We start from the raw sequence: 27,475 nt of genomic DNA on the forward strand, positions 1-27,475 counted from the left end.
TTTGCCAACTTAACTGGTGTAACCCTAGTGAAACTATTCTACTCGTATTAATAAATCAACATCAGTGCTTCACAGATCCATCAGAGATCATATTACAAACGTAACACAAATGATCAAACACCATACGAAGGATCTACTCCCAACTACAGATATCTTAATTTTATTCCATAGTTCCACGTTCTGTGGCAGAAAGATCAAATATGGTCTTTCTATCCATTCCCAAAGATTTAATTTTTTTTTTTGCAATAGCACACTGAGGAGATAATTATGATAAAATTTCTTCTCCAGCAAACACTCAAAATATAATTTCTCCTACTTGCTTGAGGTTCTAGAAAACTTGAGTTTTATTCTTTTTAAACAGTAAATACAAGTCTCTCAATATATAGTGAAAATATTAACTCATTTTTATTTTTTTAAACATAGAAACTGAGGCAAAGACAACATTGTCTTCTCCATTGTTATCAGTGACATTACATTTGGATGAACTAAAATCCTTTAGCTCCACTGAAAACAGATATTTTTGAAGTGCTTAAAAAAGAAGTGTTTCTGCATTTAAAAATCAGAAAGAATGGGCTATTGCCAGCAGACTTTCTGGAGTTGGGTAAAATTTCAGTCCCAGACATTGGTGACCCAGAGACAAATTCTCCTTGCATTTACCATTGAAACGCTAATGTAGAAACTGGATGTTTTGTTTTCTGTGATGGGGCAAATAAGGCACATAGCAAGGGCAACATCTAATTCATAGCCCTTTACCAGACCCCTCATTTCAGGAAAATAGCACATCTCATGCCAAAAATCCACAGCTCAACATTAAAAACTCACCACAGATGTTACCTGCAGGTGAAGGGGGTAGGGGTCAGGGAAAGAGCACCAAAAGTAACAAAGAGATTCCCAACAGCCAGGTCAAGCCAGGGAACAAAGGACAGTCCCAGAGGACAAAAGTGAGTTTGCTATGGGAAGGATGTAGAACAACACTTCTGGGAAGGAATGCAGAAAATAGGGCACCAGATCTGCAGCCAAGAACCTGTTCTGTTTGTGGTGATTATTCACATTATAGAGGATTTCACATATTGCAACAGGCTTTCACATCCATTGCTTTATTCACATCTCATGATGGAGAGGCAGGTATTATTAAGTACATATTGCAGGCAGGAGAGCAGAGATTCAGAAGGCTCATGTACACGAGTTGTGCCTCTTGCCTAAGAAAACGTAACTAATAAGCAGAGTCCAGGTCTCCACACCACAAGGCCAGCATTTCCCCCAGTACCTCCTATTTGGACTCCAAAACCAGAGGCACCAGGCCTTACTTACTGCAAGCAACTACAACAACTTCACTTACTTAGCATACACATTTCACCATATTTCATCAGCTTAGGATCCAGATTCTTTATTCTCCTTTGATTGCACAGTGTATAGAAAGTCTGATTCAAACAGATACACATTATAAATAACTGGATTTTATAAGCTTGCCTTGTAATTTCAGGAAAATTTCAACTAAACAAAGATGGCAGGAAAAGCATTTTTCCAATAGCTGTGCAAAAATGAGTTAAGCTGGCAGCACAAATTATACCACTGATCATCTCCAATGTGTTAATGTACAGAATTCAACTCAATATGTCTGTTGTTTTTAATGTCACAGTTTAAATAGTATCTATGTGTGTACACACACATATGTGCATATATATGCATTATACATAAATTGTGTGTGTGTGTATGTGTGTATATATATATATATATATATATATAGCCAGCACCTTTTAAATTGTGCTTTGCCTGAAACTGCAGCACCATAAAGATTCAATAGGTAAGAGGGCTGTCTGGCCATGTTAAACAACCAGGGGGATAAGACATCACCCTGGCAATGACACTACAAATCTCAGAATTAAGGACCTGTAATTATGCCAAACATGAGATATACCCGGCATGCCTTAGATTGTATCACAAGTACAAAAAGTAGTGGTTAAACTGTTACCCAATAGCACTACTCACGGATTTAGCTATTTTAAGACCAGAAAAAAAAGTTTGTGTTCCAAAAACAAATTATTTAGTTAAAATTATTCTTTCAATTGTTCATCGTTTTTTATTAATGCTCCCATGGGCCTTTGTACTGAAAACGACATTCTCTAGCTCTTCCAAGTTTGAAAATATTGAATTATTTCTCATAAAGACCACAGTTTGCAAACTTAGTTCACAAATTCAAAGAACTATGGAATTACTAACTGCATCTTAATTCAGAGTGTCTGATGTTATAAGGCATACAAGTTAAAGTAATGGTATTGAACACTATAAACGTCTGGATAACAAATACTCCAATAAAAATATTTCTCAAGATAATGTGTGCAATAACAAAACTCACAGAACTTACACATATGCTTAAAGCATCTATTCAAAACTTGATTTTACAATCACTGTAAATGAATAATAAACACGTTACATTACTAAATATAAACCCATTCAATGATAATAACCAAAAAGGAAAGCAACTGGGGTGATCACTCCACTCCCACCGCAGCTCTTTTGTGTTATTAAAATTTCCCATTTTGCAACTGACTCAAAAGCAATCTAGACTTCTTAAAACGCAGTGTGGGTTTGGATTACTTTAAATTTATTTCTTGTAACTCAAAGACACAAGTTTTTTAACTTAAAAACATGAATTTTAATCTCAAGATTATGAAGGGTGTACATGTTCAAATACAGGAAACAGATGGGGCCAAAAGCTTCATAAACTTCACATCCTGCATATTTACATCTGTTTACAAGACTTGTGTTTCAAGCAGTCCTGAAGTGAAAAATAGACACAATCTTCAAAGCACAACTGTATTCCTCTACATATTACATAGAAACTAAAGCCAAGCCTAGAGAGATCTTTATTCAAAATACCAGATTATTATGTGAGATATGACAGCCAGACATAAACTTTGGAATGGTTCACTTAAAAGAAAACCACTTATGGGACATCTACTGTGTGTTGGGTCCTAGGAAGACACAGAAATGCAAAGCCAGTTCTTAACCCCAAATGAGAGCAATGAGCAGAGAAACAGCGGATGCTGGGAGGCCATGATGCCAGGCACTCCCATGTGTCATTTCACTCAACTCTGACACCCGCTGGTTGGTCCCAGTGCCTTCAGCATTTCTCTTCCTGTGAGCTTTCACTTCCCTTTTGTTATATCTTCTTCATCTCTGTTTCCCTTTCCCTTCTCTTTCCATTTCCTTAAAACATCCTAATTTTCCCCACACATCCTCTGAAATAGAAAAATGAGGCACTAAGTGGATGTTCCTTTTGCACACAAAATCTAACTAACTAAGATCAATCCACAGTGATCCCCCTATGGAGCCCATTCATGGCTTCAATATCCCTGCTGCATCACAGTCCACCAGCGGCAATAACTGGGTGCCTGCGCAGCTTCTTTATCATCCCTACTATGGACTCACTTCTTATGATCTTTATTTAAAATGAAATTGAATGTGTACAAAGGTCCTTTCTTCCTAGCCCATGCCACGCTATATACCCCGGTGGTCTAAATGTTCCTTTAGTGCCTAAAAGATGAACTATCTTTCCCCAAAATCTTATCTCTTAGCAGGCAAAAGATACTTTGTGAAACAATGTCATGTCTTTCATATATGAAAACAATGCTTGACTGTAAAGTATGTACATCGTGATTACTAGTAGAGATAGAGATGTAGTCCCTTCCTTTTTTTTCACCCTATGGCTTAATTAATATACGTTACTTGTCTAACCTTGCAAGTAATTGAATTTAGAGCCCCTTCAAATTTTCCATACAGAGTCTTACTACAACCATTAATCTTGCCAACCCTCCAAATTCTTAATGCAACTTGGCTTTAATGACTCAAAAATGTATTTCTTTTCTAAGCCAATTTTTGGAAGTGACTCCAAAGTGCTCACATCTATCTTTTAGGGGAGGGGGAAAAGAATGAAAGGTTGTACTACTTGCTGTGACTCCAAGAAGCCCTGATTACTATTCTAAGTTAGTCTGCCTTTACCAAGTAGAAGTCTCTTCCTTGCTGAGAAGAGAGAATGCATACACATATGCAGATACAAGTTTAATCTCTTGTGACCATCCTACTACTATTAGAATCTTCTTTTAAAAATGCCTTTAATATGCCATTTATAAATTAATTTTTAACAAATGATTAAGTCCCTTTCCTTTGGAACTTTTCTTTTTTGTTGAGACAAGGTCTCACTCTGTTGTCCAGGCTGGAGTGCACAGCCATGGCTCACTGCATGCTTGACCTCGTGGGTTAAGCGATCCTCCCACTTCAGCTTCCCAAGTAGCTGGGACTATGGCATGCACCACCATGCCTGGCTAATTTTGTTTTTATTTTTTGTAAGAAGGAATCTTGCTATGTTGCCCAGGCTGGTCTCAAACTCCTAGGCTCAAGAATCGCTTGAGCACTGGGATTACAGATGTGCTGTAAAGTGCTGGGACTACAGATGTGAGCCACCACTTCCAGCCCTTTGAAACTGTTAATACAAAATATTTAATAAACTTTGTGCAAGTTTATTGAATGTATTTAAAATGTCCTTGAAAGTCAAAAGTAGATTCACTAGTTGTATTAATCAGTTCTCTGAAGAAACAGAGCCAATAAGATATAGATATAGATATATATATAGATATATATATATGAAGATTTATTATAAGGAATTGGCTCATACAATTATGCAACTGAAAAGTCCAACGATCTGCTGTACGCAAGTTGGTGACCCAGGGAAACCAATGCTGAAATTCAGTCCAAGCCTGAAGGCCTGACGACCAAGAGCACCAAGGGCAGGAAAAGACTGATGTCCCAGTTAAAGCAATCAGGCAGAAAGGGAAAGGATTTAATTCCTTCTTCCTCTGCCTTTTTGTTCTATTCAAGCCTTGAACAAATTAGATGATACCCAGCGCATTGGGGAGGGCGGTCTACTTTACTGAGTTCACTGATTCAAATGCCAACCTGATACCATCCAGAAACACCCTCAGAGACACACCCAGGAATAATGTTTAACCTTGGCACCCCATGGTGCAGACAACTTGACACTTAAAATTGACTGTTACACTGTTTTTAAAACATTCTAAACATAGTAGTTAAAATCTCCTTGCAGTTACCCTGAATGGCATTTCAAAAACAATAGGTCAATCACTGAAGCGACATTTATATGACACCCTTTCCACCACATTCCTGGATCAGTTTAAATCAGAAAATTACAGTTTTTAATCATATCTGAGGAAAATACATATAGCTATAACCTCAGTATTTTCCATAGGTCAGTTTGATATTGCTTAATAATTTGGGTCTATATAAATAAACTATTATGAAAATAGGTGTGACTATACGGCATATCATTGATAGTTTTTATTATCATTATTTCTGGAAAGAATCTAATAATAAAGTGATAATTTGCTCTCACATATAAAAGTTTCCAAAGTTCATTTCCTGCCTTACCACCTAAATATGAATTCTCATTAAGCACTGCCTTGACTCTAAAGCACTGCCTTGACCCTTATTAATCAGGTAGAATTCCAATTAGATGTTATTTTCCCTCCCTAAAACTTGCCTGGCAAAAATTTTCCTATCATGGTAACATTCTTTATAGCTATAACTAGTTAAGAATATTACCACATATCCAAGCAGGGCTGAGGGGCAGAGTTGCCACTCAGGTGGGCCTGGAGAACGGAGTAGACAGAGCATCCAGCCAAAGAGGATTCTCAAACCTCCAAATCTAATAGAATTTGCTCTGCCAGGCTTCAGACTTGCCTAGGACCCATAACCCAATTTTTCCATTTGATTTCACCCTTTCGGAATGGACATTTCTACCCTATGCCTGTCCCACTGTTGTATTTTGGAAGCAGATCAACTTGTCTGCTTTTACAAGTTCACGGCTGCAGAGGATTTTTTCCCCAGGGTGAGTCATTCTCCATATCTCATCCATAATTGATGAAGATGATATTTAGATGATATTTGGGACTTAGAGTTAATGCCAGAATGGTTGGGATAAGGTGAATGTATTTGTCATGTGAAGAGGGCACGAGTTTCAGAGGTAGTGTGAGAGCTCTGTGGGTTAAATTACATCTCCTAAAATTCATATGTTGAAGTCCTAACCCCAAGTACTTGAGAATGAGACCTTATTTAGAGACAGGGTCTTTACAGAGATAATCCAGTTCAAATGAGGTTACTAAAGTGGGCCCTAATCCAGTATTACTGGGGCCCTTAGGAAAAGGTGAAATTTAGACACAGAAACACAGATAGAGGAAAGACAATGTGAAGAGACATAGAAAGAGCCACTATCTAAAAGTCAAAAAGAAAGACCTGGAAGAGATTCTTTCCCCAACAGTCCTCAGAAGGAGCCACCTCTCAATATCTTCATTCTGGACTTCCAGCCTCCAGAACCGTGAGACAATAGATTTTTGTGGTTTAAGCTACTCCTAAAACTGTAGTGCCTTGTTACAGGAGTCCTGGAAAACTAATAGCACACCATTTAATATTAACACAGAACATTTTACAGAATTAGAAAAATATATTCTAAAACTCATTTGGAACCAAAAAAGAGCCCAAATAACCAAAGCAATCCTAAACAAAAATAACAAAACTGGAGCTATCACATTGCCTGACTTCAAACTACACTCTAAGGCTACAGCAGCCAAAACAGTATGACACTGGTTTAAAACAAACAAAGAAACAAACAAACATAGACTAGTTGAACGGAATAGAAAACCTAGAAGTAAACCTGCATACCTACAAACATCTGATCTATGACAAAATCAACAAAAGTAAGCATTGAGGAAATGAAATGGTGCTGGGAGAGCTGGCTAGCCATATGCAGAAGAAACTGGACCCTACCTCTCACCACATATAAAAATTAACTCAAGATGGATAAAAGATTTAAATATAACACTTCCAACTACAAAAATCCTAGAAGAAAACCTAGGAAATACCCTTCTCAACATAGGCTTTGGCAAAGAATTTATGGCTAACTTCCCAAAAACAATTGCAACAAAAAAAATTAACAAGTAGAACCTAATTAAAGAGCTTCTGCACAGCAAAAGAACTTACCAATAGAGTTAACAGAAAGCCTAAAGAATGGGAGAAAATATCTGCAAACTATGCATCACATCTGACACAGTTTTGTTTTTTGTCTCGTTCTGTTGGACAGGCTGGAGTTCAGTGGCACAATCTTGACTCACTGCAACCTCCTTCTTCTGGGCTCAAGCAATTCTCCTGCCTCAGCCTACTGAGTAGTTGGGATTACAGGTTCCACCACACCCAGCTAATTTTTGTATTTTTAGTAGAGACGGGGTTTCACCACGTTGGCCAGGATGGTCTCAAACTCCTGACCTCAGGTAATCCCCCACCTTGTCCTCCCAAAGTGCATGGATTACAGGCGTGAGCTACCATGCCTGGCCGACACAGTTCTAATATATAGAATCTATAAGGAACTTAAATCAACAAGCAAAAAAAAAAAAAATCAAAGTTCAATGAAAAAATGGGCAAAGGATATGAACAGACATTTCTCAAAAGAAGACGTACATACAGCCAAGAAACATATGAAAAATGTTCCACATAACTAATCATCAAAGACATCAAAGAAATGCAAATTAAAACCACAATGAGATACCATCTCACACCGATCAGAATGGCAATTATTCAAAAGTCAAAAAATAACAGATTCTGGCAAAACTGCAGAGGAAAGAGAGCACTTATACACTGTCAGTGGGAGTGCAAACTCATTCAGCTACTATGGAAAGCAGTTTGAAGATTTCTCAAAGTACTTAAAACAGAACTCCCATTCAACCCAGCAATACCACTACTGGGTATACACCCCAAGGAAAATAGTTTATCCTACCAGAAAGACACTTGCACTCATGTGTTCATTGCAGTGCTATTCACAATAGCAAAGACTTGGAATCAACCTAGGTGTCCATCAACATTAGATTGTATAAAGAAAATGTGGTACATATACACCATGGAATACTATACAGCTATAAAAAAGAATGAAATTATGTCTTTTGCAGCAACATGTATGCAGCTGGAGGCCATTATCCTAAGCAAACTAACGCAGTAACAGAAAATCAAATATCACATGGTCTCACGTACAAGTGGAAGCTAAACACTGAATACACATGAGTGTAAAGATGGGAATAATAGACACTGGGGACTACTAGACAGGGGAGAGAGGGAGAAGGATGTGGGCTGAAGACCACCTGTTGATTCTTCAAAGTGATTGTTTTACTTTGTTTTACTATGCTCAATGCCTGAGTGACAGGATCATTGGGATTCCCAAGCCTCGGCATCACATAATATACTCACGTAGCAAACCTGCTCATGCACCCTTTAATCTATAATAAAAGTTGAAATTATTTTCTAAAAAATTAACATGAAAACATATTAATGTTTTTTCCACCTTTATTGATATATAATTGACAAATAAATGCTTTTTACATTTAAAGTGCATAACATGATGCTTTGGTATACAAAGACATTGTGAAATAATTGCCACAATTAAACTAATTAAATTATTTATCACCTCACAGAGTTAACTTTGTGTGTGTATGTATGGTAAGAATATTTAAGATCTTAGTAAATTTCAAGTGTACAGTACAGTATTATTAACTATAGGCACCATGTTATACATTAGATCTCTAGAATTTATTAAACCTGCAGAACTGAAACATTGTACCCTTTAACCAACATCTTCCAAAAATATATTAATGTTTAAATGATGACATTTATATGATATTTGAACATCCATTCAATAGCTACTAGTCATATTTTGTAGGTATAATAACAATATACTGTATGATGTAAAATCATATAGTAAGATATTGTTGAAGACACCAATTCGCTTTGAAAACATTTAATGAAGGTAGAATCATATTTCAATAGTCATGTATTTCCTACCCATATTCTGCACTTTTACTATTGATCAAAAGGGGAAATATCACAATGGAATGCTCTGAGAGGATATGCGAAAAAAGAAAAAACTGAGAAGTAATTGTAATTTTATCTAACTGACAAATATACTAACAAGTCATTTTCAGAATTTATCTGAGCTTTCAACTTCAGTGCTAAAGCCATGATTATAATATGGAATGGATCGTATTTTAAGAAAGACAAAAGCTGATCTAGTAAAATTACATAATTCTTCATCAGACAAAACCTGTAGACAAATAAATAGGACTATGCCTAAAAGCCAGACTTTCATTAACTCATTCAAATTGAATTAATGGAGACCCCAAACAATGTGCAAAGTAATGTTATCTTTTTCTTTTTTTTTTTTTTTTTGAGACGGAGTCTCGCTCTGCCGCCCAGGCTGGAGTGCAGTGGCTGGATCTCAGCTCACTGCAAGCTCCACCTCCCGGGTTTATGCCATTCTCCTGCCTCAGCCTCCCGAGTAGCTGGGTCTACAGGCGTTCGCCACGTCGCCCGGCTAGTTTTTTGTATTTTTTAGTAGAGACGGGGTTTCACCGTGTTAGCCAGGATGGTCTCGATCTCCTGACCTCGTGATCCGCCCGTCTCAGCCTCCCAAAGTGCTGGGATTACAGGCTTGAGCCACCGCACCCGGCCAGTAATGTTATCTTTAAGTCATTTTGAGAGTAGATTCAACTAAAAGTTCTCAAAAAAACCCAGTGCCAATTAAGTACTATCACTCTTCTTCATCATCAGAGCTTTTTCTCCTAAAATTTGAAACTACTTAAAAAGAAATCTGTTTAAATAGGCATTGTAATTGTATGTACTATAAATAGAACAAAGAATATCAAGTACATTAGAAAACTACCCAATCTTTTACCTTTGATCCTTGTTTTACACCTGTTCCTAGTGCTTTTCTTTGAAATAAAAGTTACTTCTTTTATATGTTGTATGATTTAAAGGAAGATGATCAATTATCATGTTTTAATTTAGTGCTGAATAACCCCTTTTGTTCTTTCAAGGTCTTATTTTCAGCCAATATTGAGAGTTTGAATCAGCTCTTTGTGATGGCCCAGAGCAAGATAGAGCCGTCTTCACCTACCTCATACATTCAGAAGCTGCCCTCTTCTGAATGTCTTGCTGTGCATCATTTTCTCCGAGTAGTGACAGCCTGAACAGGAACTTTCAGAGTTAGGGATCATGTAGCCAACAGCCTAAAGGATGGCTCTTTCCAGCATGAGAGAGCTACTGACACCTGCTCTCTTCTAGATGCTAGTTGATGTCTCAGAAGAACAGGCAAAATATTCATTTCCCTCTTCCCTCTTTTTTCACACCACTCAGTTTTCAAATGGCTCTGACATTACCAATGTACTTGACTTTCTTTTTTTTAATTTTTTTTATTTTTATTTTTGAGACAGAGTCTCGCTCTGTCACCCAGGCTGGAGTGCAGAGGCACACGATCTCGGCTCACTGCAAGCTGCGCCTCCCGGGTTCACGCCATTTGCCTGCCTCTGCCTTCAGAGTAGCTGGGACTACAGGCGCCTGCCACCATGCCTGGCTAATTTTTGTATTTTCAGTAGAGACCGGGTTTCATTGTGTTAGCCAGGATGGTCTCGATCTCCTGACCTCATGATCCACCCACCTCGGCCTCTCAAAGTGCTGGGGTTACAGGCATGAGCCATCATGCCCGGCCTGTACTTTGACTTTCAACCACCTTTTTGAAGGCAAGCAAAATAGGATAACTAGTAGTTGGTTGGGAATGTTTTAGAAGTTAATGAATGCAGCATCACTTGTTTGATATATACTGAGTGATTATTCCCATTGGGTATAGTGACCTTCTCCTTGCTCCATTGTATGGAGCCTGCCTTTACCAACATCCCATCATGTGTAGAGGCACAGAGAATAATAGTGCCCATCCCAGAGGGCACAGAGAACCTAGCCCAGATTTATGCAAGAAAGACACGGCCCTGAGATGTAGTTAGTGAGGTGGAGCTGCAGCTACTGCACTCTTCAGGTTGGGAGAGACTCACAGAAAATGAAGGTGCCCCACTGAGTCTATATGTAATGGAGGCAAAGGTGGCTCCACTACTGGCAGGCTGTGTGACTTACTTCAGTTAACTTGTCTTGAAGATGCAGTCCCCACAGGTTACAAATGGTTTGGATGCCATTTTAATGTTTTGTTTCGTTTTGTTTTGTTTTACTTGTAGTCTCCCTGGAGCATGTTCTTCTAAGAGCCCTCTGGTGACCCAATTAGACCAAAGCCTCTAGATAGGCTTTACTGAAGTACATTAATGCTAAACATTTGCAAGCAACCTGAGTCAAGGCATTCATGTGGGGTTTAAGATCTTTTGTTTCTCCAGCTGCTACAGAAAAAATAACTTCCACAAAGATCAGGTTAGATAGCTGATCTCGGCTCCATTAGTTTGAGGGAATGGGGACTGTTATTCTAGCACTTCCTGGTTCATGAGGTCAGAACTTTTCCTACCTGTTCCCAGTAACTTCTGAAAGCTGGATGTGACTTTTCTAAAAATGGACTCTCTCTGCCACAGCACACTCTGGATATTTGACACATAGTCTCCCTTCTATGACCTATTTAATGCCATTTATTCCAAGTACCTCAGGGCAGAGCCAGTTATTTATGAAGTGCAGCATGATGGAAAGTTGCCCTGAAGTGACAGGGGTATGTAAGAAGTTCCTCCCAATAGAACATACTTTTAGTTATAGTGGAATTAATTCACAAGGTAAAATTTTTCTACTTAACTCCTGTAAGTCTCAATTTCTTATCTATAATTATAATAATTACTTACATTTATTGAGTGCTTACTGTGTGCCAGGCACTATTCAAAGCCTTTTATATGTAGTAATCTGTTTAATTCTTATGATAGCTGTATAAAGTGGGATCTATTATTACATATAAATTAGAAATACGACACATAATCAGCTTGCAGTGATTTTTCACAATGATCATATAATGTAGGGCTTATGAAAACCTTGGGGCCAGGTGCGGTGGCTCACGCCTGTAATCCCAGCACTTTGGGAGGCCGAGGTGGATGGATCATGAGGTCAGGAGATCGAGATCATCCTGGCTAACGTGTTGAAACACCGTCTCTACTAAAAAATACAAAAAATTACCCGGGCGTGGTGGCGGTGGGGTAGTCCCAGCTACTCAGGAAGCTGAGGCAGGAGAATGGCGAGAAACCAGGAGGTGGAGCTTGCAGTGAGTTGAAATAGCACCACTGCACTCCAGCCTGGGCAACAGAGCGAGACTCTGTCTCAAAAAAAAAAAAAAGAAAAAAGAAAAGAAAAAAAAGAAAACCTTGCGCGGCCGGGCGCGGTGGCTCAAGCCTGTAATCCCAGCACTTTGGGAGGCCGAGACGGGTGGATCACAAGGTCAGGAGATCGAGACCATCCTGGCGAACACGGTGAAACCCCGTCTCTACTAAAAAAAAAATACGAAAAAACTAGCCGGGCGAGGTGGCGGGCGCCTGTAATCCCAGCCACTTGGGAGGCTGAGGCAGGAGAATGGCGTGAACCCGGGAGGCGGAGCTTGCAGTGAGCTGAGATCCGGCCACTGCACTCCAGCCTGGGCGACAGAGTGAGACTCCGTCTCAAAAAAAAAAAAAAGAAAATCTTGGGCATAGCATACAGTTTGTAGTTCCCACTTTGCTTCCCACATAATGACAGACTTGATGCAGCTCAGGTTTAAAGAATAAATTTGGATTAATGAGAGACTGAAGTACAATATGGATAGTGAAATTGCCCTGCGAAAAGAAAATTTGGTAATATAAATATTTGGCTAGAAATCAAATTTGAATTTTCTAAACAGAGCTTCCACTGACCTCTAATGTACTGGCATATTCTGAGGAAAGAAGAAAGAAGTCATCCTACACTTGCATTGGTTTCTCCTACCTGACACCTAGACTGCATAGTATGTCGATCACTACTTCTGATTTTCTTTCATTTTTCTATTCATTCATTCATTCATTCATTCATTCAACAAATACTTATTACATACCTGCTATGTGCCAGTACTTGGCATAAGCACTAAGTATCAATGGTGAACATTACATACTCCCTGCTCTCCTATAGCTTAAAGCCAAACAGGGAAGACAGACACTAATCGACCTGTACGTGAATAAATAATTACAGAGATTTTGCAACATGGTTTGAAGAGCATATGAAAAGTACTTCCTGAAGAAATGGGACTTAAACCGGGAGGTAGAAGAGAAACCAGAACGGTGTGGCAACAGTAACAATATGAGAGATAGCTATAGGAGTTTGCCAGATGGAAGTTGCTAATGACCTTAGCGAAAGTTTTGTTGGTGTGTCTAAGGTGGAGACCAGACTGGGAGTGCCCTAAAGAGACAATGAGTGAGAAGTGAAGAAATGGAGACAGTAATGAAATAAAAAACCCTTTCAAGACATTTAATGGTGAAGAAGAGGAGAAGGGAATATATGCTTAAGAGAGAGGGTCAGAGGACAAAAATATAAATATAGTAGTTTAGCTTTCTGTTATCTCAGCTGTCCACATCCATCTCTACTTCCAGTGAAAATAGCATGAAAAAAAGGTACTTGTCCCAAAGTGAGTGAGTGTGCTTGAAAAAGAACCAAAGCTGCACTCTTATAGGAATATTCATTTGGTAACTTTAATATATGCAAACGAATAAAAGTTCTACCATAAAAACCCATCCTTTGGACAAGGCAGCAGCTTTATAAAATATAATATAATGACTCATTTACAATGAAATTTTACCTGTGTTTCAATTAAAAATATATTTTAAAATAATATTTTCCCAGATACACTGAATATGGTATAATTAGGCTAAACACATATTGATTCAAACTTATTATCTCAAAATTCTGTTATATGAACAAATCTGTGTGCTAATGGGGCACACTAACATTCAACTAAAGTGAATTGTATAGACCCATAGCATTTCACTGGATGATTAAATTAAAAGTTTAGAGAGAAAATTAAATCTTTCAAGTCACTAGCAGATTATTCTTGCCCTGGAAATCAGCTGATGCTATTGCTGCAGTGAATAAAACAGGCATTTGTAACACCGTAAAAAACTAAAAGAATAACTTGGGGATGACATTTAAAGAGTTCTAGTCCCCCTTGAAGCCATTTCTATCAATATAGTTTGTAGGCATCATTTTTACTGTCATCAAAAGGTCTCTCACATTCACATTAATTTTATAAGGAAGCACGTTACTATGATTACTACTTTATTTATAGAAGAAGATTGCTCTGCACTGTAACTAAATTGGTTATTTTAAAACTTAAAAAGTTAATAGGATTTTGTTACGTACCTAACACTACATTCATGGTCATCTTCATCTGAGAGCCATGAAGAGCCTGATTCCAGGTGTTAAATAGATTGAGCCACAGAAATTGATCCAAGTACCTGTGTTAAGTATTTTCTCTCCTACTGTTTCCTTTGACATCCTCCCCTCTGGCTACTGTCTACGAAGAAAGTAACTAGAAAACAGCATGTCTAATAAACTAACAGGCAGGTCACTCTTGATCAGATATGGAAATTACATTCTAAGAAAACGGAAGGAAGCCGAGCCGCACACCTGATTGTGTTATGTGAGACCCAACGACCAAAAAAAAAACAGATTACAAGCTATTCAAGTTTGGGGGTGCTGATTATCTTTTTCAAAACCTGAGCAGAAGAAAAATGTCACGGTTGTTTGGAAGCACCGAATTACAAGATCCTGAATAAGCTGCTTCATCAGACAGACAGCTAGAAAATCCTATTTGCAGAATAGCTCCCACCAGTTTCTTTTATGTCCGAAGTGAGACTCAGTTTTTGGCTAGAAAATACACTCCTGTCAGCGGTAAGGAAGAGGAATGGTGTCTCTCCCCCTTTTCAGAAACACCATTCCCCGGATGAATGGACACCAGGAGCGCAGTCTCACAGACGCAGGACTGACCCGAGTACAGTCACCGTCTCTCTCCCAACCCTGAGGGGGGACAATCCCTTTGTGGCACCCGGGGAAGACAGTATCCAAACGAGCTGGTCGGAGTCTGGCAGCGTGGGCAGCAGCGCAGCGACCACGGCTCCGGGCGCCAAGGTGTGTAAGGTAGGCGGGGTGAAGCACCCAGGAGCGGAGGGAAGAGCGCTGCACCCTTGCTAAGTCTCGCCGCGCTGGGCGCGTATCTGGGCGGCCCCAGAAACCAGCAGAGGCAGACTTGGGACCCGGGCAGAGCAGGAGGTGGGCAGAGCCCCTTCCCCCGCTGCGGTTACCTGCAGCAGCAGAAGCGCAGCCGCTGGCTCTTGCTGGATCCGCGCGTCGGCTACCGACTGGACAGCAGCTACTGCCTCCACAGCCTGCACCTGCGACCTCTTTGGACAGGGCAGCCCCGCCCCGGGAATCCTAACGCCAGGAGCCATCCATGGCCATGGCCGGGGCTTCTCGGCACCCTACTGGGACGCTCAGCCAGCTCCTTGTGGCGCTCGCCTGTCTGTTCTTAAGTCGCCCTGCGCTGCAGGGACGGGCATCCTCGCTTGGGACCCAGCCCGACCCGGCGCTTTACCTGCAAGCCTGGGGTGCGCTTGAAGGCACTCGCCCCGACGGCCCTAGCGTGCTGATTGCCAACCCTGGACTCCGGGTGCCCTTGGGTCGTTCCCTTTGGCTCGACCCGCTCCGGGACCTGGTGATTGGAGTGCAGCCGGGGGACCGGTGCGAAGTCACTGTACTGGACGCCCTGCCGCCGCTCAAGGGCGCGCTCTCCCCGCGCCGCTTCCCCTGTGCCTTCGGGCCCCACCAGGTCCAGTACACTCACTTCGGCTCCCACAGCCCCGGACGCGCCCGGGTGCTGCTGCAGCTGCGCTACGACGCCCCGACTCACACGCTGGTGCTGCCCTTCACGCTGGCGGTGGACGTGGTCTTTTCCCAGCTGGAACTGGTGACGCGCAACAGGCCTTTGGTAGTGGAGAAGCTGCAGGGCTGGAGCCGCGCCATCGACAGGAGAGTGCTGGACTTCGCCTCCCTGAAGTCCAGAGCCACGGCCACCCGCAGGTGCCGGCTCACCCCACTTCCTCATGAGGACGGCCCCCTGCCCAAGTACGGGCGCTTGGTGGACGCGGTGGGGGCCCCTCTCCCCAGGGGCAAGGGCGTAGACTGTGAGGCTTTCCTCCGGGCTGGGGTGCGCTATCAGCACACCGCTGCCTCCTCGCCCAACCGGGACTACTTGCCAATGAAGGTGGAGTTGCTGGGGCCCGAGGGCCAGGACGCTGGGTCCGCGGGTGTGCTGGTCCGCGAGCACTTCCAGCTGTTGGTGAGGATCCTCAGGGGAGGCAAGAACACACCGCCCAGACCCAGCTTCATGGCCACAATGATGATGGAGGTGGATCCATTTGTGCTGACAGCCCTGACACCTGACGCACTAGCCGCGGAGGACGTCGAGTCAGACCCTGGCGACCTGGTGTTCAACATTCTCAACGCCCCCATTCCCGCACCAGGGCATCCGGGGCAGCAGGGCTACGTGGTCAGCACCGACGACCCTCTAGGCCTTCCAGTCTCCTTCTTTACCCAGCAGGAGCTGCGGGAGCTGAAGATTGCCTATCAGCCCCCTACAGAGAACTCCCATGGAGAGCACCTCTTTCAGCTGGAACTGGAGGTGGTGGACGGAGACGGCGCCGCCTCAGACCCCTTTGCCTTCATGGTGACAGTGAAATCCATGAATACTCTGGTCCCAGTGGCTAGCCATAACAGGGGACTTGTGCTTTTTGAAGGTCAGTCAAGGCCCTTGTCCAGCACCCACAGCGTTCCTATCAATGATAAAGATAACCTGGAAGAGGTGAAAATGGCTGCAGTCAGGGGCTTGAGACATGGGCAGCTGGTGGTGTTTGGGGCACCTGCTGGGTGCAAGTATTTCACACAGGCGGACCTGGCAGCAGGGCGAGTGGTGTATCAGCATGATGGCAGCAACACCTACAGTGACAACATCATCTTCCGGATGGAGGACGGACACCACCAAGTGGAATTTCTCTTTCCCCTCACCATCCTACCTGTGGATGATGAACCACCAATGGTCAATACTAACACAGGACTCTCACTGATGGAAGGGCAGGTGGTCCAGATCTCTCCCTTCGTGCTGAGTGCTACTGATACTGACTCTGAGGACTCAACCATCCACTTTGTGCTAGAGAACCAGCTCCTAGAAGAAAATAAGGAAGAGCCACAGTGGGAACTGGCCCCTGGTTCCTCCCACTCGGGCCACTACCTGGGGGACATGTTGCTGCGACAGGTTGAACTACCTCTCTCCACTGAAGGTGGAGACTGGCAATACATGGAAAAGGAAGGGCTTTATGAGAAAGTGGTGACTGAGTGGCTACAGAGAGACATAATGGAAGGGAGACTCTTCTACCGCCATCTTGGACCACACAGCCCTCAAACTGTAATGGTCCAGCTGGCTTTCCATGTGCAGGATGACCATGACCCACCCAATCTCTCCAACCAGCACATTTTCACCATCAAGGTCCAGCCAGCGGATATACTGAGTCCACAGCTGTATCCAGGAACTACACTAGAAATGACTGTAGAAGAATACCAACTCACTCACTTCCAGAAGAATTTCCTCCGATACATTGATCAGGACTCTGATGACGAGAACCTATGGTACACCCTACTGACACTCCCGACTGACACAGATGGCAACCACCACATCCGGGCTGGAGAAATTGTTCTCACTGATTCACCAGACACACTCATCATGCACTTCACCCAAGCCCAGGTAAATCAGCGTAAAGTTGCCTACCAGCCTCCACAGAAGTTGGGTATTGCACCACGGGTTGTGCAGTTTACCTACCAGGTGGAAGATGCTGCAGGCAATAGCGTGCCAGGCACATTTACATTATTCCTGCAACCTGTGGACAATCAGCCCCCAATAGTCACCAACAGAGGCTTTACTGTCTTAGAGGGAGGCAGCTTTAACCTCAGCAGTAATGAGCTGCATGTTACAGACCCAGACACAGACATTGACCAAATTGTCTTCATTTTAGTCCACGGTCCCCAACATGGACGCTTGCAGTACTTTAAAAAATGTATGGTCCCAGGGGAATCTTTCATGCAAGCTGATATTATTAATGGGAGTGTCTCTTACCAGCATGGTAGAGACCAGACAACTACCAGTGACACGTTCCATCTGGAAGTAAGTGATGGGGTGCACCATATACCCATCACCATCCCAATTTCCGTGCATCACAATGTGGCTAACGAAAGTCCTAGGATCTCTATCACAAGTAGTTCATTATTGGATGTTTCTATAGATGTACTAGAGAATAAAGCCACTGAAATTACCATGGGTGTTATCCATGGCAAAAGGAAGGATGTACATGACTTGATGCTGTCTTTCATTGTAAAGGACAGCCCCAAATTGGGCACTATTCTGGTCAATGGTTTGCCCACAGAACGATTCACCCAAGAGGACCTCATCAGTGGGAGAGTAGCCTATGTCCACACTGGAGGTGAAGTTGGTTTTCAAAAGCAGCACGATGCCTTCAGCCTCATCCTCTCCAATGATTCTTACCAATGGGTGGTGGGGAATAGCATAATAGAGAGAGTACAGGTACGAGTAACTGTGCTGCCTGTGGACAATGTGGGACCCAAGGTCTTCGTGGGGGAGTCCTTCATTGTCTATGAAGGTGAGAAGAACTCCTTGACCTTACAACATCTCCATGTTGAAGATGTGGACACTCCTCAAGATGAACTCCTCTGCACAGTGACTAGTCAGCCAGCCTCTGGCTACCTGGAAAAGATTGCACCAGCTCCTGGTTCAAAAATGTCCCAGTCTGGAAACCCCATCAGTGCTTTCTCCCTCAGAGATGTCCAAGTGAGGCATATCAATTATGTACAGAGTATTCACAAGGGAGTAGAGCCACAAGAGGATCAATTCACCTTTTATTGCTCTGATGGCATCAACTTCTCCCCAAATGTCTTCTTCCCTATAATCATCCTACCCACCAATGATGAGCAGCCTAAACTTTTTGCCCATGAGTTTGAGGTACTAGAGGGGATGAGCCTGGTCATAGACACCCAGCTGCTCAATGGAGCAGATGCTGACCTGCCACCGAATGAGCTCTACTTTCAACTCACAGCCCTCCCTCGGCATGGACGAATCATAGAGCAGCTGGCTACAGGCAGCCAGCCCATCCACAGCTTCACCCTCAAGGAGATCCAGGAGGCCTCCACCATTGTGTATGAGCATGATGACTCAGAGACCAAAGAGGACAATTTTGAGGTCTGGCTAAGTGATGGCAAGCACACCACCCACAGGAAGGTACCCATTGTAGTGACCCTAGTGGATGATGAAACTCCTCAGCTGACTGTCAACAATGGGCTGAAAGTAGAGAAAGGACACTCTGAGATCATCACAAATCGGATCCTCAAGGCCACAGATCTTGACTCAGATGATAAGAGCCTCAGTTTTGTCCTCCATTCTGGACCTCAACAAGGGCTTCTACAGAGGCTGAGAAAACCCAGAGGAGAAGTGAGGAACAATCTTACTCTGGGAATGAACTTTACCCAGGATGAGATTGACAGAGGTCTCATCTGCTATATCCACACAGGCCAAGAAGGGATTGTTGATATTATCAAGTTTGATGTGACTGATGGGGTTAACACTTTGACAGACCACTACTTCTATGTCACTATTGGCAACTTAGACAAGGTCTTCCCTGAGGTAATCAGCAAAAGGATCACCTTAGCAGAAGGTGCCAGAGTGACCCTTACCAACAGTCTGCTTAGCAACAGTGTTATCAACAGCTCTGATGAACATCACTTTAGCATTACACAGGCTCCAAGCCTGGGTCACCTAGAAAGTTCTGACCATGCTGGGGAACCCATTGCCTCTTTCACTCAGCTTCAATTGTCTAGCAACAAAATATCCTATGTTTATACTTCAAATGATGAGAAAAAGATGGACAGCTTTGAGTTTCAAGTGATCAGTGAACTCTACCCTGTGTCCAGAACCTTCAGGATCTTCATCACTGATGTGGATCATAAGAAACCTATCTTGACCATCCATAGACTAACACTACAGAAAGAGGACAGCCAACTGATCACTCCCCTTGAGTTGACAGTGGAAGACAAGGATACCCCAGATTATCTTATTCTTTTTACCATCACACAGGTCCCCATGCATGGCACGATTTTGTACAATGGTAGCCATCCTGTGACCACCTTCACCAAGCAAGACCTGAACAAGAACCTGATTAGCTACAAGCACGACGGCAGTGAGACCACCGAAGATAGTTTCTCCTTGACTGTGACAGATGGCACTCACACTGATTTCTATGTCCTCCCAGACACTGCCCTGGAGACACACAAACCTCAAGTAATGAGGGTCCAGATAAGATCATTAGACAATAGGCTTCCCCAGATTACTATCAACAGGGATGCCCTAACCTTGAAGCACCTTCACACTGGACATATGGGCTTCCTGATTACCAGCAAGTCTCTGAAGGCAGAAGATCAGGACAGTCCCCACAGGCTTCTGAAGTATAAAGTTACCAGAGGACCAGAGCATGGCTTCATTATCAAAACTGGCCTTGGAAACCAGAGCACTCGAGTGTTTACACAAGGTTAGTATGCATTCTTCCCTGACTATTCTGTCCCTCTCCTTCATTGAATCAGATCTCTCAGCTTTGTGTAAAATTGTCCTGACCTCAGACATTTGCACGAAGATTGTTGTTCTAATAAAATACAGTGAAGTATGAAATTATTCTAAAAACAAACAAAGCAACAAGTCCTTTTTCATCAATTTCATCAGAATGCCCATTTAACAGGAACTCACACGTATTTCATAAAGTTGTAGTTATACCTTAAAACTGCTAAACACAGGAGGACAGCTTCTACTTCTGAAACATTATAAGATAACATTATATTAATTCTGATAATATCAGATTGATTTTGAATTTTCAGAATGACATATAGAAATAATTTGCATAGTTATTAGTAAGTCCAGATTTCTGAAGATGTTTGGTATCTAGATTTTGGATATAAATTCCTACATTGTTCATTTTTATTATACTATTCAAATGTCATTTCTACATCTAATAAAAGCACAGAAGTATGTTTGCCTGAGATTATTTTTTCTTTTATATTTAGTGTCACTACTAATTATGAACTAAAGGCAGGTCCCTCTACTTTCCCAGATGATGTGATGATACCTGCTGGTTTTTAAATGCTCTTTATGTTGTCATAACTTTTTTAGATAGCTCCGTGCATGAAATGTCCCACACATGATACATGTAAACCTAGATGCAAACTCAGAGGAAAACTTACACGTTTAAAAAATAGTTTGGTTACATTTTCAGAATTTCTTCTAAAGCAAATGAAATCATATATGGTTCTCCATGGCACGTGTATACCTATGTGACAAATCTGTATGTTATGCACATGTATCCCAGAACTTAAAGTATAACAGAAAAAGAAATAATGCAATCACAACAGTGATAACATTTTCAAATATTAAACTTATATAAACTTTAATAAAATCATATGTGACTCTATAAGAATTATTTCTACAAACACCTCCGAGAGCAAATTGTTTTTAAAATACTAATAATTACCAATATAAAAACATAATTATAGACCTTCATAACAAATTATTACCCAAGAGAATAGGCAATAGGAAAAACTCATGATTTTATTCTAATTTTCTTTTTTCTTAGGATGCAGGAATTATTCTTGTTTAAATTCATTTTGAGTAATAGTTCATGAGTATCCACAAATATGCCAAGCTCTATACTTGTGCAGAAGATTCAAAACCAGATAGACCTGGCTCTCCATAGAGGGCCAGGATGTTGTAAAGCACACGTAACTAGAATGCCCTCCTTGCTGGGCTTTATATGCACATAGTAGCACTGTGACAAAGTCAGAGTTTCTTAACTTTTATTTTAGGTTTGGAGGTACATATCTTTAAACTCATGTCATGCTGGTTTGTTGTACAGATTATTTCATCACTCCGGTATTTAAATCTAGTACCCAGTAGTTATCTTTTCTGCTCTGCTCCTTCCTCCTACCCTCCACCCTCAAGAAGACCCCACTGTCAATTGTTCCTTTCATTGTATTCATGAGTTCTCATCATTTAGCTCCCACTTATAAGTGAGAATATGCAGTATTTGGTTTCCTGTTCTGAATTAGTTTGTTAAGGATAATAGCCTCTAGCTCTATCCATGTTCCTGAAAAAACAACAACAACAAAAACAAAAACACATGATCTAGTTTTTAATGGCTGCATAGTATTCCATGGTGTATATGTAATATATTTTCTTTATCCAATATGTCATTGATGGACATTTAGGTTGATTCAATGTCTTTGCTATTGTGAGTAGTGCTGCAATGAACATTTGCATGCATTTGTCTTTATGGTAGAATGATTTATATTTTTGGGGTGTATACCCAGTAATGGGATTGCTGGGTTGAAGGAGGATAGTTCTGCTTTTAGCTCTCTGAGGAATCACCACACTGCTTTCCACAATGGCTGAACTAATTTACACTCCCACCAACAATGTATAAATGTTCCCTTTTCTCTGCAACCTCACCCAGCATCTGTTATTTTTTGGCTTTTTAATAATCACCAGTCTGACTGGGGTGAGATGGTACCTCATTGTGATAAAGTTTCAAACTAAAGTTTTATTTTTAACATTGTAGTTTTAAGAAGATTCATGTTCACTTAACCATTATTTTCAAATTTATTAATTGGAATATTTCTATGCCTAATTAAAACTTTGAAGTTGTTAACATACTCATTTTCATTTGTGCCAATATGACTTTGTGTGACGTTTGCTCTTTTTTATTTTTTAGCTGACATTGATGAGATGAAGATATCCTATGTCTTGAATGAGGGCAGCAATGCATCAAAGGACATCTTCTATTTCTCTGTTGAAGACAATGGTAAGTCAATAATAAAACCTTTGAAAGGACTCATGGTTAACTAAAATCAACATAAAATAGGAAAAAAATTAAATAATTTCTAGGCAAGTACAGGCATCATATAAGCAAGTAATCACAATCAATAATGTCATAATACAAACAAATTAATTCTTTTTGTTTCTCTTATGGTCCTGTGCCAAACGATTCTTGATAAATAACTTTTTAGGAAGAAAAAGCAATGAGGAATTTGATGAGTGAAATGTGAAGTATTTTATCTTATCTGGATCATGTGTGACATCATATAGGCAAGTGAATCTCACCTTCAGGAGATTCTGTGAATCTAGCTAGTGGTTTCTATCATTCTGAAACAAATTAGAAAATACATCTTCAGATTTTGTTGGGATTTTTATTTGCAGAACTGAATCTTATGGCTCCCTGACCTTAGATTTGAAATCTTTCTGGATGGGGTAAATATATATATATATATCTCCCGGCATAGAGGAAAGCTTACTTAAAAACTGCCTGTTTATGCTGCAGGTTGGTCTGTGTACTATGAACTTCAAAGTAGAATAATGGGCAGCATCTAGTTAACAGAAGCCACTTTCTTTACACACCTAGGGATTCAATGATTATGTGGTCAGCAGAAAAATCATTTTGCAGTATGACAGGATAATAGCAGAAATTATCTCTGTGTGCTGCTTGCCACTCAGTAACCTCTTTCAGTGCAAATCATTATGCATTCCCAGTAAGTAACCTGCATTTTCTGCCTAAATCATGTGTAATCAGTCAAGAATTGAATTTATTGTAAAGTAGTCCTATATGAGAGGCCGTATGGTATACTGACTGGGTTTGAATCCCAGCTTGTCCTGTGTGACCTTGAGTAAGTGACCTTGTCCTCTTCATTCATTCCCCCATGTATAAAGTGGTGGTCTTCATACCTATGTCAAAGGGTTGCTAAGAGGATTGACTAAGATCATAAATGTAAAGCACTTCATAAAAAGTAGGTGCTTTCACCTGATTCTTGTTCATTTTTTTAAAAAAATTTAATTTAAAAACAGGTGCCCATTAACTAGGTACTTTCTCCCCTTCTGATGAGACTAACTACAGTTGAAACCACTGATCCCTCCTCCCCATTTCCTTCCTTAAAGTTTAAAATCAAATCTTCTTTCCCTTTCCCAAGTTCTCAAGAACCATAAGTTCCTAAAAAGATGAATTTATGCCTTTAAACAGGCTCATAAATAAATATAAGACAAATACTTTATCTTGAATATTTTCCTTTCTGTTTTTGAAACGAATGTCACTCTAAAAAGATGTACCTCTGACTCTGACACTATGCTTTGTGGACAACATTACAAACAAAAATCAGTCTGTGATGACACAGTAAGGTGGATTTTATGTAGCTACCATGTTTTAACTTTTTTCTGTGAGCTAGCCTGTCCTTAAAGACATTAGGACTTTTGATCCTCACTACAAAATAAAAAGTAAATGTTATGATGCCCATTTTAAAATGAAGACACCACAGTTGAATAACTTGCCTGAAGTCATACAAGTAACAGGCAAGTAAACTGGAATCAAATCCAGGTCTTGCCAATTCCAAAGCTAGGGTTCTTAACTGCTAATGCTACACTCACCCTGCTTTGGGAAGCTGAAGCCATAGACAAAAGTTGGAGAACAGGGCCAAGACTGCACTTCTTAACCTGACAAAGAAGCACCTTGAGAATCAAAGTGATAAGAATGATCAAACACAGAGTCCAAAATATTTGAGGATACATTTGTTCATAGCTGGATCTTAAACTATGTATACATAAACTAATTAAATATTTGCACATTCATTTATCCAGTGAATTTTTTTCCCTTGGATCCAGGGACAAACTGGAAATTTTAAAAATTATTTCTTTAAGATTTTTTTCTAGAAACAGGATCCCTCTATGTTGCCCAGGCTGGAATACAGTGGCTCGAACTCTAGGCTTCCAGTTGGTCCTCCCACATCCCCCTCTCAAGTAGCTGGTACTACAGGCATGTGCTGCCATGCCCAATCAGTGAATTTTTCAGTTGCCTTCCACGTACTGTGCATGGAGCTAAGATCCATGTCTGCTAATGATGGGCATTCCTGGAACAGCTGATAAAGGACTCACTATAAACGTTCTTATTTTCTGTTATTTTGAAATATTATGAATCCATTGCTTTACAGTAGCTGACTTAATCTTTTTTCTTTCAAAATGCCCTCACTTTAAAAAGATTTCCCAAATGGAATGTTGAACATTTCCATTTGATCTATTAATAATTGTTTTTCCTAATAGCACATAACACTAACAGAAGGTATTATACCCTTCTAGAAATAGATCTTTCACTGTCGGGCTGAAGTAGATGTCGTTGTTGTTGTTTCCATACCAATATTCAAACTGTTAAAAGAAGACCCTGCCCTGCCTCCAGAACTGGACATTAGGTGTATGCTGCAGCTTAGCTCAGGGGTCTTAAGAATGGAAATACTGGCAAAAATGACCCTCGCGCTCCAACTTTGCTAAAATCTCAAGAGTGATACCATGAAGCCTTCTAATTAATAGGCTCTGGACCCAGGCTGTCTGTGTCCAAATCCCAGCTCAACTCTTGTAGTCTTACATATTTGAGAAACTGCCTGTGCTTTAGTTTGCTCACCTATGAGCTGAAGATAATGATGGCTTGTGCCCCTTAGAATTATTATGAGGATTTATTAGTTTCCTATTGCTGCTATAAGAAATTATAAGCCACAAACTTAGTGGCTTGAACCAACACAAATCTGTCATCTTACAGTTCTGGAGTTCAGAAATCCAAAATGGTCCTTACTAGAATAGAATCAAGGTTTTGACAAGGCTGCATTTTCTTTCTTTTTCCATAAGTTTTTGGGGGTACAGGTAGTATTTGGCTACATGAGTAAGTTGTTTGGTGATGATTTGTGAGATTTTCGTGTACCCATCACCTGAGCAGTATACAGTATTTTTTGCCCCCTTTCTACTCTTCCCCCCAAGTCCCCAAAGTCCATTGTATCATTCTTATGCCTTTGCGTCCTCATATCTTAGCTCTCACATATCAGTGAGAACATATAATGTTTGGTTTTCCATTACTGAGTTAATTCATTTAGAATAATAGTCTCCAATCTCATCAAGGTCCCTGCAAATGCTGTTAATTCATTTCTTTTATGACTGCATAGTATTCCATTGTATATATATACCACAGTTTCTTTATCCACTCATTTATTGATGGGCATTTGGGTTGGCTCCATGATTTTGCAATTGTGAATTGTGCTGCTATAAACATGCGTGTGCAAGTATCTTTTTCAAATAATGATTTCTTTTCCTCTGGGTGGATACCTAGTAGTGGGATTGCTGGATCAAATGGTAGTTCTACTTCTGGTTCTTTAAGGAATCTCCACACTGTTTTTTGTAGTGGCTGTAGTAGTTTACATTCCCACTGGCAGTGTAGAAGTATTTCCTGATTAACAAACACATCCACACCAAAATCTACTGCTTTTTTTTAATTATTATTTTTTGATTATTGCCATTCTTGCAGGAGTGAGGTGGTATCTCATTGTGGTCTTGATTTACATTTCCCTAATTATTAGTGATGTTGAGCATTTTTTCATGTTTGTTGGCCATTTGTGTATCTTCTTTTGAGAATTGTCTATTAATGTCCTTAGCCCATTTTTTTATGGGATTGCTTGTTTTTTCTTACTGATGTGTTTGAGTTTGTTGTAAATTCTGGATATTAGTCCTTTGTCAGATACATACATTGTGAAGACTTTCTCTCACTCTGTGGGTTGTGCATTTTCTCTGCTGACCATTCCTTTTGCCATGCAAAAGCTCTTTCATTTAATTAGGTCCCAGCTATTTATCTTTGTTTTTATTGCATTTCCTTTTGGGATCTTGAAATCCTTGGCTAGGCCAGCGTCTAGAAGGGTTTTTCCAATGTTATCTTCTAGAATTTTTATAGTTTCTGGTCTTAGGATTAAGTCCTTAAGGCATCTTGAGTTGGTTTTTGTATAAGGTGAGAGATGAGGATCCAGTTTCACTCGCCTACATTTGACTAGCCAATTATCCCAGCACCATTTGTTGAAAAGGGTGTCCTTTCCCCACTGTATGTTTTTTGTTTGCTTTGTCAAAGATCAGTTAACTGGAAGTATTTGGCTTTATTTCTGGGTTCTCTGTTCTATTCCATTGGTCTGTGTGCCTACTTTTGTATCAGTACCATGCTGTATTAGTGACTATGGCCTTATAGTACAGTCTGAAATCAGGTAGTGTGATGCCTCTAGGTTTGTTCTTTTTGCTTAGTCTAGCTTTGGATATACGGGCTCTTTTTTGGTTCTATATGAGTTTTAGAGTTGTTTTTTCTAATTCTATGAATAATTATGGTGGTATTTTGATGAGAATTGCCTTGAATTTGTAGATTACTTTTGGCAGTATGGTCATTTTCTTTCATTTTCTTTGGTTAGGTATATTCCTAAGTATTTTATTTTATTTTATTTTATTGCAGCATTTTAAAAGGGGTTGAGTTCTTGATTTGATTCTCTGCTTGGTAGCTGTTGGTGTATAGAAGAGCTACTGATTTGTGTACATTAATTTTGTATCCCGTAAACTCTACTGAATTATTTTATCAGTTCTAGGAGCTTTCTGGAGGAGTCCTTAGGGTTTTCAAGGTAAATGATC

General features: G+C 40.7%; 1 protein-coding gene across 1 annotated transcript in view; it reads left to right on the top strand.

Moving 5' to 3' along the window:
* The first annotated feature begins 15,316 nt into the window (after positions 1-15,316).
* FREM3 (FRAS1 related extracellular matrix 3) overlaps positions 15,317-27,475 on the top strand; it is a 108,447-nt gene continuing 96,288 nt past the window's right edge. The window contains exons 1-2 of the mRNA XM_011957148.1: positions 15,317-20,501; positions 22,728-22,817. Of these exons, the coding sequence (XP_011812538.1) occupies positions 15,317-20,501; positions 22,728-22,817 (5,275 nt within the window). The remainder of the gene's footprint in view (positions 20,502-22,727; positions 22,818-27,475) is intronic.

The sequence above is a fragment of the Colobus angolensis genome, unplaced genomic scaffold, assembly GCF_000951035.1.
Source record: "Colobus angolensis palliatus isolate OR3802 unplaced genomic scaffold, Cang.pa_1.0 Scaffold111, whole genome shotgun sequence".
Classification (NCBI taxonomy): Eukaryota; Metazoa; Chordata; class Mammalia; order Primates; family Cercopithecidae; genus Colobus; species Colobus angolensis.